Here is a 13,716-nt window from a genome sequence, read left to right as displayed (position 1 = left end):
GGAAAGAGGGGAGGAAAAGAGTCATGCCCAGCACTCACAGATTATTATGAACACTGTAAAAGCAATGATGATGGAGGAAACAGAAAGTCAGTGTAACTGGTTGCTCACCTGGCCTCTTACAGCTTGGCCTTTCCTGTCTACAGGGGAGGTCACATAGATTTCCTTCATGTTCTTCAAGTGGGAGTAAAAAATAAATGAGAGACGTCCATCGACGCAGTCAGGGCGATCTATGCAGAGAAGCAGCAATCAATCAACTCGTGCAGAAAAATGTGCAGCTTTTCAAGCCTGCCCAACAGCCTGTCATCCACTAGCAGCCTCCATGCTACTATCTACTGTTCCTATTCATGACCGAAAGAATTGTAACCCTCCCCCTTTCCTCACTGGATGACGCAGGAAAGCAGAACACACTGGCTGTGGAGAAAGCAGGTCTCACAGGTGGAAAAGGAGAATGGCCACAAGGTGGAGATCAAGTTCATTCAGATGGAGTCAAGACCATCCTTGGCACTTCCCTCCTATCCTTGGCCCATTCTACCACTTGGAGGGTAGACTCAGCTACAATAGCACCCTGTAATGCACTAAAATAGGTCACTATCTCTTCACTGTTTTTGCAGTGGACGCAGAAATAGGAATAAAGCTAAAGGGAAAAAAGTACAATCAGCTACAACTTTAATATATGTAATTATCTAGAAATTAAGTTAGAGTCCAGTGTAAATCAGGACAGGGGGACAGACTCTGGCCTCATGAACTCCACTGAAAGACCAGTCCACTTTATTACTCTTCATTGAGTTGCGCTTACTTTACACTAATGAATCTCAGTTGTGTGTTCTGGTTTTGCAGAAAATGTCTCAGTCTGACACACTGGGGGATAAAACAGCATCTTGGGTTTTGGTTCTGCTCCTGCTTCCCTTCTCTTCTAACGTTTCCATTAGAGGGAATTCCTTGCTCTGGATTCTTTTAGAAATACCTCTCCAAAAAAGATTTCCATGTGTGTTCTCTCAGAAGTGGGCAACACTAATTATATCACCACGGGCATTCCAGTGTGCTGTCTAGGATGCCAGGAAAAGGGCATAGCGGGCTGCAGAAGCATATGAGTAATAAAAGACAACACACTTGGCTATTGCCCTCTGCAGGCTACAACAGCATGAGAGGAAATGAAAGCCTGCAAACAGCACTTTCACAGGGAAAAGCAGACACAAAAGTTGGGTGGCCAGAGAATGTTGCAAGCTCAGTATCTATGGGCTAGCTGCTGTGATGATGGCCGGGCTGAAGACAGACAGGAATGCCATGGAGGAGTACAGCCCACAGCAGAAACACCGCGAGGGCTAGAGAAGCACCAGAGGCAGGAGCAGAAAGGAGCCCAGTACTATCATACCCATATTGATGCTGATGCCTTGCTCAAAAGCCGCAAAAAATTGCTCTCCTTCAAACAGCTCCACCATGTCGGAGGGCTCAGGTCCTCGATAGCGGTCCTGCAGCTTCTTCAGCACCAGGTCAACCTGACAAGGATGACAACACAGGACTCCGTGTTTGGTCTGAAGCACATCTGTCCCCTGACCCATGTCCCTGTGCCCATGATGTTCCTTTCACTCACCTTCACCAAGGAAAGTAAATTGTACATGGAAAGGATGTGAACAAATGAACAAACACCTCCTCCTATCGTAGGTACATTCACTACAGACATGGAAGTAGTGCTCTGGGCTTTGTTGTTTCCCTATTTCTCTTCTCAAGTAACAAGCAGAAAAGCCTGTGTGGACTAACAAAGTTAGGCTATCCCAAAGCTGCCATTCAAGAAGCATTTTCAGCAATGTCTCTGTCTTTTTAACAGGTCAGTAACCTTCAAAGACAGGGAGGGATTTACTTGCTAACTTATCCCTCTCACAGTATGTCATTAAAAGACATTTCCTCAGCAAAAAGCCACATGCTACAATAACACACAGCTGAGAACACCAGAAAGCCCATTTTGGCTTTGCAGCCTGTGATCACGCTGTCAGACCTGTGGTCTCAGAGGCAGTGCAAGAGTCAGCCTAGAGCCAAAGTGTCTATTCTTCTCTATTTGTGACAGTAAACCTTCTCTCTCACCTCATGACCATCCCTGGCAGGAATACAGACAACCCCGAACCCCGATCTCACTGTGAGCAACATTGCTGTCTCCTTTGGAAACAATTTTAGCCCAGAATCCAAGATACAAAGAATCCTTACAGATGTTTATGCCCATAGGTCATTTCAATAAAGGAGAACAAATGAATAATAAAAGGAGCAAACAGACCAGAGGATTATGCAGAGCTGTATATGCAGCCCAGTTCTGGCAGTCTGGTAAAATAACCCTCGCCTCATTGAGCTGCACTGTCTGTCAAGGCACACACCCTACAAACACAGATGTACACTTACTTTGCTAACATCTGAAGCAACACTGCTGAGGGCTGACACCCCTAGGGCAGAGGCAGCAGAAGAGAATGCATTAGCGCTTCCCATCTTCTTCACATCTTCTTCCGTACAACATCAGCCACATTAGGTCAGACTAATGCCATAAACTAACCTGATGTAGCACTGAAGATTAAAGAGGGCTCATATGCTCTGTTCCACTGCTTGAGCTGTAAACAGCAGGGAATATCAGAAAGAGTACCATTTCTAACCACTCCAGCTGAAATCAAAGCAGTGCCTCTGCCCACACTACTAGCCCATGTCAGTCAAGTGACACGTTAGCTTTAATATCTTTGACTGAGGTTTAAGCCAGTATGTTTTGCCTCACGTTTGCTGGACACTAACAGCATGGCCAGTTACTGTGGCTCAGTTGATTTTAGCAGCCCAGTCCTCAAGGTTCACAGGGGAGGAAATAACTTCATGGGATCCACTGCTGCACAGAATTAGTTTTCCTTCTTCCCCCAGCTCCCAGTGAGCTGGTATCACACTACCAACACAGTGTGGTGACAGCACACCCCAGCCAAGACCCTGGGACAGTGAACAGGACCATGTTGCACTGCTGCCCTTACAGGCTACAAAGGGAGGCCCAGGAAGCTCAGGAGTTAGGCAATGCAACCCAGGTCAGACCTTGTGCTTGGGGACACACTGTAGTAGGACTTGCTCGGGGTCCTTCTTCCTCTGCAGAGCAATGAAGTTCACCTGGTACATACGCAGCCGCTCATAGACTTTCTTGGCAATGCCTCCAATGTAGGTCTTGGTGGTGTACCACAGCCAGTACCTGGCAGACAAGGAATTAAGAAAAAGGAGGAACCCTGCCTAGGAAGAGAAGCCAGTGTCACACCCACAAGACTGTAAAAAATGATGGGTAGAGACAAAGTGCTACGCTGGGTCTGACTTGCAAAGGCAAAAGAGAAGAGGTAGGGTTAATGCCATGAGCCATGGTCAGAGTGTGGGAAAAACAAGGCAGAGGAACATCTCATCTTCTCCTCAGGAGTAATCCTGTACTTACCAGGAGAAGTGGGTGACTTCAAACATTGCATAAATATGGGTGAATTCCAGCACCACCTGACTGGTAACATCATCCCAGGTTTGGCCCTCTGGGTCGCCATGGAGAAGATGCAGCCTTGACCGATCCAAATTTAGCCCTAATGACAAGAATTATAAAGAGATGCTATATGTGGCAGAAGCCTTTCTTCATGGCTTTAAAAACGCTGCCACAGTTTTGGGTGATTCACTTTTTAAAAGCGCCAAATAAAGGCTCATGGCCTTCTCTTCAGCATCCAGGAAACAAAAGGATGAGGCTACCTCAACGCTTCTGGAATACTGTGGTAGAATATGCAGACTTAAACTGATAATGTGCTGATTTAGACCAACAGATTCATTAGATAATTCCCATCTCTGATACCTAGGGTTATTAATGAAGTTCTATCTCTTTCTAAGACTTTATCTATCTCGTTCTTCTAGACTTTTTAATCCTGATGCACTTCAGACACACAAATACCAGGTAGTGTTACAATGAAGGTCAAGCTGCACCTAAAAAGATTTCACTTCTTCACAAGAAAGCCAGGAAAGATAAAAGAAAATATGAACAAGGAGACACAGAGTACTCAGCAAGCAAACAGAGGAATCTCTGGCAAGGCTGAGGCTGTTTATAGCAGTATTCAGAGTGGGAGATGCCTTAGTGCATGATCGTACACTTTTAACTGCAGTGGCTCACCTCGTGATTCATAAGCAAGGAAGTAAGAAAGACGCCTGGAGATAGCAACTTCATTACCTGCTTCAAACTATTCCCCATCATGAATCAAAGCCCTTTCACACAGCATCTCCTCAGTTGGCAGGAGTGCCCCTCCAATCTGTCCTATCAAACCTAGCAGTCTAAACACTCATGCAGTTTGGCAGAGAAACCCATTTGCCAAGGCCATTCTCCCAGCTTATGCTGCTGTTCTGTGTAGCCCAGCACTGGTCTGCTGGACCCGAGCTACATTCAGCTCCCACTACCCTGCACCACAGCTCACTCAGCAGACACACCTTGCTGTTCCTGCAGGAAAAGCAGCAAGCTTTATTACTAACAGGAGAGGCAAACAAAATTTCCACCTTGCCATTCATGGTTTTCCACATATGGCATTTCTCTTTGCCAATTTTGGGAATAAACTGACCTGTGACCCCGGGCGGCAGGGGCAGCTGAATTCTCACTGGCCCGAGAAAATCCACCAGGGAATCCTGGGAGAGGCAGAGCAGAGGACTGGCTCTGCACCCCACATCAGCCGTGATTTCCTCTATCTCTTCTGCAGAGACTAGCAGCACCTGGATGTGGAAGACAGCACAGTGAGCAGAGCAGTCAGGCATCCGAATTCCTGCATCACTCACTCAGTTCCCACAACACCCAGCAGGCAAATGCTGCTCTTGTCTCAGGACCCATTAAGAAATGGAAGCACAGTGAACTTTGTCTGAAGTCTGCTCTAATACTGGTGTTAACCTGGCAAGCTGGGACAGACCAAGGTATTACAATAGCATTTAGGATTATCTAGCAACTCTACAGAACAATGAATTTTAGTGGGGTGGCTCTAGAATTAGATCCACATAAATAATCCCCCCTATTCTCACTCCCTGAGCTGTTCTGCCAGGCTCAGTATGTTTTGCAAGTGAACAAGAGGCAAAATCTCCTTGTGTTTCCTTCACAGCAGCTACCTGATCTGCCAGAGGGAGCACTAGCAGAGCTATGAGGATATCCCTCTTCCACACAGGGCAGCTTGGAGCATAGCCCATTTTGCAGGCAGGGAAGCTAAGACAGAAGGTGATTTGAGATGGGTCAGCCCAAGAAACATTCATCTATGAATTATCCTAGGGCAGACATCTCACCTTCAGCTCCCCTGCTTGGCATGGGACAACAGCTGCACTAGGGCTTACCAAGCTTTTTTTTTAAAGTGTGCATACCTGCAGCTTAACGCTGCGAGTCTCTTCAGTGACTCCAGGAGGAAAGGTCACTTTGATGTTTGGATCCACACTGGAAAAGAGCAAAGTCCCCTCTGCTGGCACTTGGCATTCATTTTGCACAAGTCGAGACACAACAAGGAACCAAGAGAAGTGAAGGACACTACAGTGTGCCACATGCTTCTGTAACAGAAGACAGGGAAGAAGAAAAAACATACAGGCTTATAACATAATACAATAAAGGCAGGAAAATAAGTGCCAGTAACAGGTGAGCAGATGAAAGAACTAGAGCAGGAACGAAGCATGGCGGGCTGCAACTCATCACCTTCGGGAGACACACCTCCATGCGAGAGGAATTCTGGAGCTGAAATCCACTACATTTTATAGCAGCTGGTCAAAACACAGCTTATGAGGTGTTTCAAACGGGCTCACTCTTGGCTGGGCAAAACCAAAGAGGGGAACAGAAATGATGTGTGTCACTGGTCATTCCAATCTGCTTACCTTTGATTTTCTCTTCTGCGCTACTCTTGTCCTCAGATCACTCCAACTCTGCCCATTGAAGGTCCGAACTACCACCTCACGCTGGTGAAGGGTTTGAGGGGAAGCATATGGCATCCAGATCTGCACCTCCTGTCAAAAGAAGCATTTCCACGAGACACCAATAGCAAGGATATAACCAAGCCTTGCTCTGCTCTGTGGCCTCCCGTGCAGACAAGAGGTGGGAGAGCAAAGCACAGCCTGTATGCTGTGAACCTGCTCTCTCCTGTGGCCTCCAGGGAGGTGACAGGAGATGTCAGGTCTGCTATGTAGTGTGACAGCAGGAAAAGTTCGGCAGCTTGTGTGCAGAAACAATAACCTAATGGTTGCAGTGAGTTGCTTCTGCTATGTAGTGTGACAGCAGGAAAAGTTCAGCAGCTTGTGTGCAGAAAGTGCAAAGCAACTTTTGCAGTGAGTTGCCGACAGCCATGAGTAAATCCCCACCAGCTTGAATGACCTCATTCATGTTTATATGTTTCTAAAGGGTGAGTGTCAGGAGGAAGGAGCCAGGCTCTGCTCTGTGATGTCCAATGACAGCACAAGGGGCAATGGTCCCAAGCTGGAGCACAGGAGGTTCAATCTGAGCATAAGGACAAACTTTTTCCCTGTGAGGGTGCCAGAGCATGGCCCAGGCTGCCCAGAGAGGTTGTGGAGTCTCCTTCTCTGCAGACATTCAAAACCCGCCTGGACGTGTTCCTGTGTGACCTGGTCTGGGTGATCCTGCTCTGGCAGGGGTTGGACTGGATGAGCTTTTGAGGTCCCTTCCAACTCCTGATATTCTGTGATTCTGTGAAAACCACACGATCAGACTTTTGGGGAAGGATGCGAACCATTCTCCTTGCAGGCTACAGCCAAATGCTGGAACAGCATTTGTCCTCTGGCACAGGAAGAGGGTTGTGGGTGAGGAAGGTCATAGCTCAGTTCAAGCAGGAACAGTGAGGAAGGCAAAGGAGTCAGATGAGCACAGTGCCAGAGAGGGCTGTGTCCTTTCTTAGTTTTCGCAGCAGGGCTTCTTTGAAAGGTAGTCCTGCAGCTAATTAAAACCAGCAGTGATGGGAGTAGCTGTCTCAAAAGTCCCAAAAGACTCTCTCAGAGCTACTGCAGAGGCAAATTGATCAGGAGGTGGCATGGATGTTTCCTTACCTGCTGGAATTTGACCCCATGAGGCTGTAGCTCCAGGACTCTACTTAGCAGGACATCATGGTGTCTCAGCTTTACCCACTGAGGGTCTGGCGCGAGAGTCCGGAAGTAGATCCGCAGAGGGTCGGAGGTAGCCCCCGGTGGAAAGTACAGATGGATGCCACAGGCCAGGACCACTTTGCAGCTTTCAGAGGTGACAGTAAAGCTTTCAGAAGAAATGCATGTATGTATGACACCATGCAATGACTTCAGTCCTCCAAACATCAACAGAAGAATCTCTTACCTTGTGTTTGACTGTCCTAGTAAGACCATAAGTTCCTATACACACGTGCAATACCCACCATGCATTAATCTTGCCTGGGACCTTGTTACACCATTATAACATAAGTTCTTAATAACAGAGCCTTACCTGTCCTCTCCTGATGCAAGGAAGAGTCTTCGTAGGCCTCCAGCACTGCATTCATCTGGAGCAATAAGAAGGTTTGAGTAGTAGGAGAAGACAGAAGTTACATAAATCAGGGTAGACAAGAAAGTGTGAACTTCCATTTCCATTTTTGTGTAATCCTCATCTGACAGAAGCCACTAATGGAACCCTGCTCACGCTGCAGCGAGCTTCAGATCAAGCAGCAGCAGGATGTGAAGAGGCCTAGAGGTCCCAAGACATGCTGGAAATGCTGACTCTCCCCCAGGAAAACTCAGAAGCAGTGGGGATTAGGAAACATTTCAACCTGCCACCCCTGCAGCTCTCAGAGCCATGTCTGGTTGCCTGGGGCCACGCCTGGGAATCAGTGCTTGATCCTGTGAACATGAGCACCATTCGGAAACCCTGCTCAGATTCCGGCTCATTCATCACATTCATCTTGGACAAAGAGCTGCTCCTCTGCAACCTGGGAACCACAGGAAAGCAGGAGGTAACTGCACAGCAGAATGACCTCTAATTGCTCTCTGTGTTTCTAGCATGGGCCACACACCCTTAGGGCCACGCAGCAAGTCCAAGAACTGGTGCTCACCTCTGCTAAGAAGGCTGGACCCCTTTAAAGGCCTCTCCTGATCTGTTTCCTGTTAATCCCATTTGCAATTCTGCTGTAAAACCTTTCCTAGCAAGCCTAATTCCAGGGACCACTGAGCCCTTCAGAGGAAGCTTGGGCTTGCAAAAACAGAACTAGTATTGTCTGCATCTTTTATAACCTAATAATTATTCCCGACAGGTTATTATTCAGACTCATGTGATTCCCCTCTGCTTGTCTTCTCTAATCCAAACCCATCCATGCCATGCTGGGCTGAGCAAGGGAACAGCTGGGCAGAGCCCACAGCAGCAGAAGCCTTGCAATTACCAGCGTGCGGGGGTGGCTCAGTTTCTCCTAAGGGATTGCCTCGGAGGCACACGAACGGCAAGGTCTGGATCTCAGGAGGGACAGCACGGAGGCAATTGTTCTGCAGCTCAAGTCTGGACAAGCTGGGCAGGCTGGCAAGCGAGGCAGGGACCGTCACCAGGAGATTGCTGTGGAGATGCAGCCGCCGCAGAGACTTCAAATTGGCTGCAGATTAGAACAAGAAGTGACCCCCTATCCATGCTGTTAATTGCATTGCACATAAACCCTAACCACCCCACCATTCTCCTCTTCACAGGTACAAACACACTTGAAATAAAGGAAAAGCACAAGAGCTCAACAGCTCTTCAGCTCACAAAATAAAGGGGTACAGGGAACTAGCTGAGAGGCAATGCAGCCTCCTCTGTCCTTTGCTCTTCAGCACCCAGCTATGAGCATGGATGTAATATGCTCCTGTAACAGTAACAATGACAACCCCGGGCACAAAGTACTACAGGACCCAAGAGCCAGGAAGCTGGGCAGCAGAAGTCAGAGCCTGCTTCTGTGGACTGGTCCACATTGGACAGCGTGATTTCAAGCCCAGATTTGCATCCCATTAAACCCCAGCTCTTCTGTTTCCAGTCCTGGGTGCTACCCAAAACCAGTCACGCCAGATGCTCAGCTACTGTAAATTGTATTGAAATCTTAGCAGTCTTGCTGATCCACAGAAGCAGAAAGCATAGACCAGAGAGTTATTAATGCTCAAAGGGACTGACCGAACCAAGGATGTTTCTTCTGGACATCCCTTCTATTTGGCTCTAATGTAACAGATGGTTACAACTCTGGGGACAGAGACCAAAGGCCTCAGGGGTCCTAGACTGTACCAAACGCTTGGCAATCCCATGGCCTTCTTTTTCCCTAGAAAATACTTACCAAACGAGTCTGGGATGGTTGATAAGCGATTCCCAGAGAGATCCAGCTCTGTGCAGTTGTGCAGATTACCAAGTTCTTCGGGGAGGAATTCCAAAGCATTTTCTGAAAGATCGAGGTTCTGCAGCACTGCCAGCTGCCCAATGCTCTGAGGTAAGTCTTTCAGCTGATTTTTCATAGCAGAGAAGAAAGTCAGCTTGCTCAGAGAACCGAAGTCCTCAGGGAGTGCCACCAGGCTGTTGTGGCTCACCAGGAGCACACGGAGGCTGGAGAGGTGGAGGATGCAGCTGGGCAAGGTGGAGAGACTGTTAAAGCTGAGATCCAGGTGGGTGAGACATCTCAGGTTCCCAATGTCTGGTGGCAAGCTTGTCAGGAAGCCATGCTGACACGAACCAAACTCATCCCTGGCATGGCCACCTTGGTGTGGAGGGAAGTGGAGGAAAAGGTCAATATGCTACAGGGATACCTCACCAGCCTCACATAAGACTCCTTAGCAACAGAGACCCAGAAGACGGCGAGTTACTGATCAAAATGAGCAGTACTGATTACAAAGTATTCATGGAGAAATAGGTTGTCTGCTCCTTGCCTCAGTTTCCTGATCAGTGAAAGGGCTATAATGGTGAAGACCTCTTATGAAATCAAGAGATGCCAGTCAGCCAGCAGAACTCTGTTAAACACGTCTGGAGTTAAAGCTCAGAAAGAGCCAGGCCACTACACACATCTATCACCCTTCAGCAGGGTGTCCCATATCCCTCCAAGCCTCCCACTCTCCTTTTCCACCAACACCAGTGGCCAACACACAACACTTGATTGACTAAGGAGACATTCCTCGCGCTCCAGGCTCCAGCCATATTGTTGAGGGATGAACAGCCTTGAGGACTGACGTCTGCCCTTGCGAGATTGGAAAGCAGGTATGAGGAAAGCAGTGAATATGTGGAAAAAACCCCAAGGTAATTCAGTATTGTGTAGGCCAAACGGTGCAGAGAGGAAAGGATACAAGTTCCCCACTCCAGCTTGACACTCAAACTGGAGAAGGGCTGCACCCACAGAACATAAGTTGAGAAAGCAAAAAGAAACTTCCAAAACTCTCCATTTCTTCATCATTTCCTACTCTCCCTCCACTGCTGTCTCTCTGTATACACATACAGCAGAGGGCACCATGTGCTGCATAATGATAAAAAATTAGAACAATCATACTACCAGACACACTGCACTTTGTATGTAAGAAAATCTTAGTGCTATTTCATTGCACCTCAGGATGCACAGGGTGGACGTACAAAACAAGCCTGATAAAAGCTATTGCCGTTATCCTCACCTTACTAAAGGGGGAAAAGACAAATTGAATTATTCACATGAAAAATCTGTGGCAGACATAGAAACAAAAGTCAATCTTTTCAGTTTTCAGCCAGAACCCTGAATTCTGGCCACAAACTCTCCCTATTTTATCTCATTTCTTTTTAAAAGTCCACCTCCCAAATAGCAAATGATTCCATTTGATAAGAAATGATACCATCTGTATTAAGATCCTCCTACAATAAACACATGAGAAAGTCAAAGAATGATCTAATATTTATAGGTCTGACAGTATTACAGTTTGCCAAATTACATGCGTGTCCTGAGTCATACTTTTGATAAAACGTTGAGCAGTCTCTTCTGGTCTGTCCTGAACTCTGATAAACCTACACTCGCTGACTTAAGCAAGAACTAAGGATTGATTCAGATGGAAATGCAGCAAAGACAGCTCGTTATACACCCAAAAATGAAAGAGGGGTTGAACGTTTCCAAAAAATCCAACACCTTTCAGTTCCTCTCTCCTCATATAACTGAAAAAATGTTCTCCTCGTAGAGGATGGCTAAAGAAAATGTTGCAGCATCAACCCAACCAGACTCCAAAAAACAATCCCCAGGCAGCTGTAAAAACAAAGGAAGGAAATAAGAGACTAGAAGCTGTATCTTACTGAAACCTGCATGCAACTCTGAGCAAGGCTATGAGCCAGAGCTGTAGTAAGGGGCACAAGAATAAAACAATTCCAAGGGCAGTTTGTCCTGCAGATGTGGAGATAAAGGTTAAAAAAAAAAGATGAGCCTAGAAAAGTTGGATGGTCATGGGCCCGGGAATTTACCTTTGAGCACCAAGGATTTCAGGTACTTCAGATGAGGAAGGATGCCCAGTGTGGTGCCAAGGAGGCGATCGTTGCTGCTGAGACGGAGGAACTCCACTTGGACCACCTCTCCCTGTCGCCCTTCAAACAGCTGGAGGAACCGGCGGCAGCCGTCAGGATAAACATCCAGGTTCAGCCTGTTGTCTGCAAGGCAGGAGGCAGCGAGAGCAGACGCCCCCGAAGCCCCCTCCCCGCACTCGTCCCTGAGCCCCAGCGACTCTGCCATCTTCTGCAGCTCGTCCACGGGGTCCGGACATGCTCTGACTTGCCAGGCAGGCAGGCACCGGCGGCACCAAGAGGCAACCGGGACAAGGAGGAGGAGGAAAGATGGCTCTGAAAGAGAACACAGGTGAACAATGAAGGCCTCCTGCCCCAGTCCAGAGTGACTGCAAGAGGGCAGGAGGGATTACACACACATTACTGAAAGCTTTGTGGGCAGAGAGCACAGAAATACAAGGTGACAGATGCAACGGAGGCTTCTTCTCCTCTGAGTTTTTGGAATCTGGCATCTCAGCAGAGAATGGAGCCAGTATCCACCATCAGAATAAACAGCAATATTAACTTCAAAAGATATAAATGTAAATGCCTGTGTCTTATGCTGATTTCAAAGTGCCTTAGTGGGAAGCTTTACAAGCAGGGGGGGAAACCAGGACAGGGAGAGCCAAGCCAGGAGCAGAGCCCAGAGGCTGCTTGCAGGCTGTGATGGGTCCTCATCAAACCCAGTTGTGAAACCAGGTGCCAATGAGATAAAAGTGAGCATAGATGAAAATGGGCAAAGGGCAGCAGAGTAAACACAGCAGGGCCAGGGAAGGGGCTAGAAAAGGCACGTTTGTTGCACAGGAGTACTGGACTGCGCAGTGGGACTGGGGCTCTTGCAGTTTTGCCTCTGCAGGGATGCTCTAATGCAGCAAACTGGGCATGAAGCCAGTCAGCTAGTTATCTGCAAGCCTTCATTTCCTCCTGTGGGATAAATACAGGAGACTGGCAAGGAGGACTGCAAAAACACTCAAGTGACTTTCAGCTGGGGTGTCGAAAAAACACATATATTGTACTACCTGCTGTGTAGTCCTCTACACTTGACAAGTAGAACCTCTGTGCTTAGACAACATAGGTTTGTCCTAAACTCAGAGGCAACCTATCTAACACGCTTGAGATTCCTGCCATGCTGTGGGAAAGATCAAAGCTCAACAGTGGAAAACTACACCTGTAAAAGATCTTTGATATACAAACAAAAGCACGGGTTGGAAAGCTGTCTCTCCAGCAAGAACCAAGCTCCACGGAGCCTGCATCCCCGCCTGTGTGCCTCTGCTTGGGTGCTGCTTCAGAGATCCCTGGTTCACAAGGTAACAAGAATCAATCTGTGCTCTGCATCTCATCTGTAGCTTTGTGGTTGTTCCTGCGACCTGCCTGTGCTGGCTCACAAACCTCCCCTTACAGCACCGTCCACAGATAAAGGGGAAAAGTAGATATCACATCGTGCATATTAAGAAGGATTTAAACCTAAAGGAGTAGAGGTATGTAATTTGAACAAATTAATTATACCTCTGCCTTCTTAGTGTGAAGAAGCCTTCATCCACCTAGGATTTTCAAAATCGGGCGCTATCATCGTAGCACAGTGGTAGTGCAAAGTTGAGCAGAGGCACCACACTTGTTTTTATACCAGTAGTCACATACTTTAAAGTTCCCCATCTCCTGCTTTTTCCACTTCATCTTTTGCAACTCCTCCTGAGACTGGCAATTAAACCAGCTTCTGCTGTGAATATCAGGAGTTCTTTTTACACCCTGACATGGATTGAATAGGTGAATGTAAGTTTCTTTCGAGCGAGTGATGCAAAACTACAAAAAACTTGTAATGGCTTTAACGCTCAAGGCCACCAGAAGAAGCTAATGCCCCTGCAAGGTCCTGAGGAGCAGTGCTTTTTAACCTATGGACACTGGCATTCCCAAAGCAGTCTGGGGGGAGGCATCACGCCTGGCTCCCTGAAAGAGCAGAAACCTTACAGACACACAAGGACACGAAGAACAGGTAAATGGAAACTACTGCTTTAGCTAAAAGGAAAGTATTTCTTACAAAAAGGCTGTATACAACACATACACGGCTCTCTTACAGAGATGCTTAAGTAAAAATACCATCTGCTATAGCTTTGTAAAGCTATTGATGGAGGAGGAACTAGAGGGCAGCTCTGAACTGGCCAAGCAGGGAAGGCTCGGAGACCACAAACTTCGGCTTCAGGCATGTGTACCGCACACAGGCAGGCACCCGTGTGCACACACACGGCCTGTCC

The 13,716-nt window shown here is 47.5% G+C and overlaps 1 protein-coding gene across 1 annotated transcript in view; it reads right to left on the bottom strand.

Annotated features, from left to right (window-relative positions):
* Positions 1 to 11,657, bottom strand: part of PIDD1 (p53-induced death domain protein 1) — a 14,237-nt gene extending 2,580 nt beyond the window's left edge. Inside the window, exons 1-12 of the mRNA XM_010182847.1 lie at positions 11,393 to 11,657; positions 9,273 to 9,686; positions 8,364 to 8,567; positions 7,439 to 7,493; positions 7,033 to 7,234; positions 5,854 to 5,982; positions 5,356 to 5,535; positions 4,578 to 4,725; positions 3,431 to 3,566; positions 3,049 to 3,199; positions 1,373 to 1,496; positions 109 to 227 (exon numbers count right to left, since the gene is read on the bottom strand). Coding sequence (XP_010181149.1) covers positions 109 to 227; positions 1,373 to 1,496; positions 3,049 to 3,199; positions 3,431 to 3,566; positions 4,578 to 4,725; positions 5,356 to 5,535; positions 5,854 to 5,982; positions 7,033 to 7,234; positions 7,439 to 7,493; positions 8,364 to 8,567; positions 9,273 to 9,686; positions 11,393 to 11,657 — 2,127 coding nt within the window. The remainder of the gene's footprint in view (positions 1 to 108; positions 228 to 1,372; positions 1,497 to 3,048; positions 3,200 to 3,430; positions 3,567 to 4,577; positions 4,726 to 5,355; positions 5,536 to 5,853; positions 5,983 to 7,032; positions 7,235 to 7,438; positions 7,494 to 8,363; positions 8,568 to 9,272; positions 9,687 to 11,392) is intronic.
* Between the last annotated feature and the right edge of the window lie 2,059 nt (positions 11,658 to 13,716).

Source organism: Mesitornis unicolor, unplaced genomic scaffold, assembly GCF_000695765.1.
Source record: "Mesitornis unicolor isolate BGI_N332 unplaced genomic scaffold, ASM69576v1 scaffold14294, whole genome shotgun sequence".
NCBI classification, from domain to species: Eukaryota; Metazoa; Chordata; class Aves; order Mesitornithiformes; family Mesitornithidae; genus Mesitornis; species Mesitornis unicolor.
This window is presented reverse-complemented; position numbering and strand designations above follow the sequence as displayed.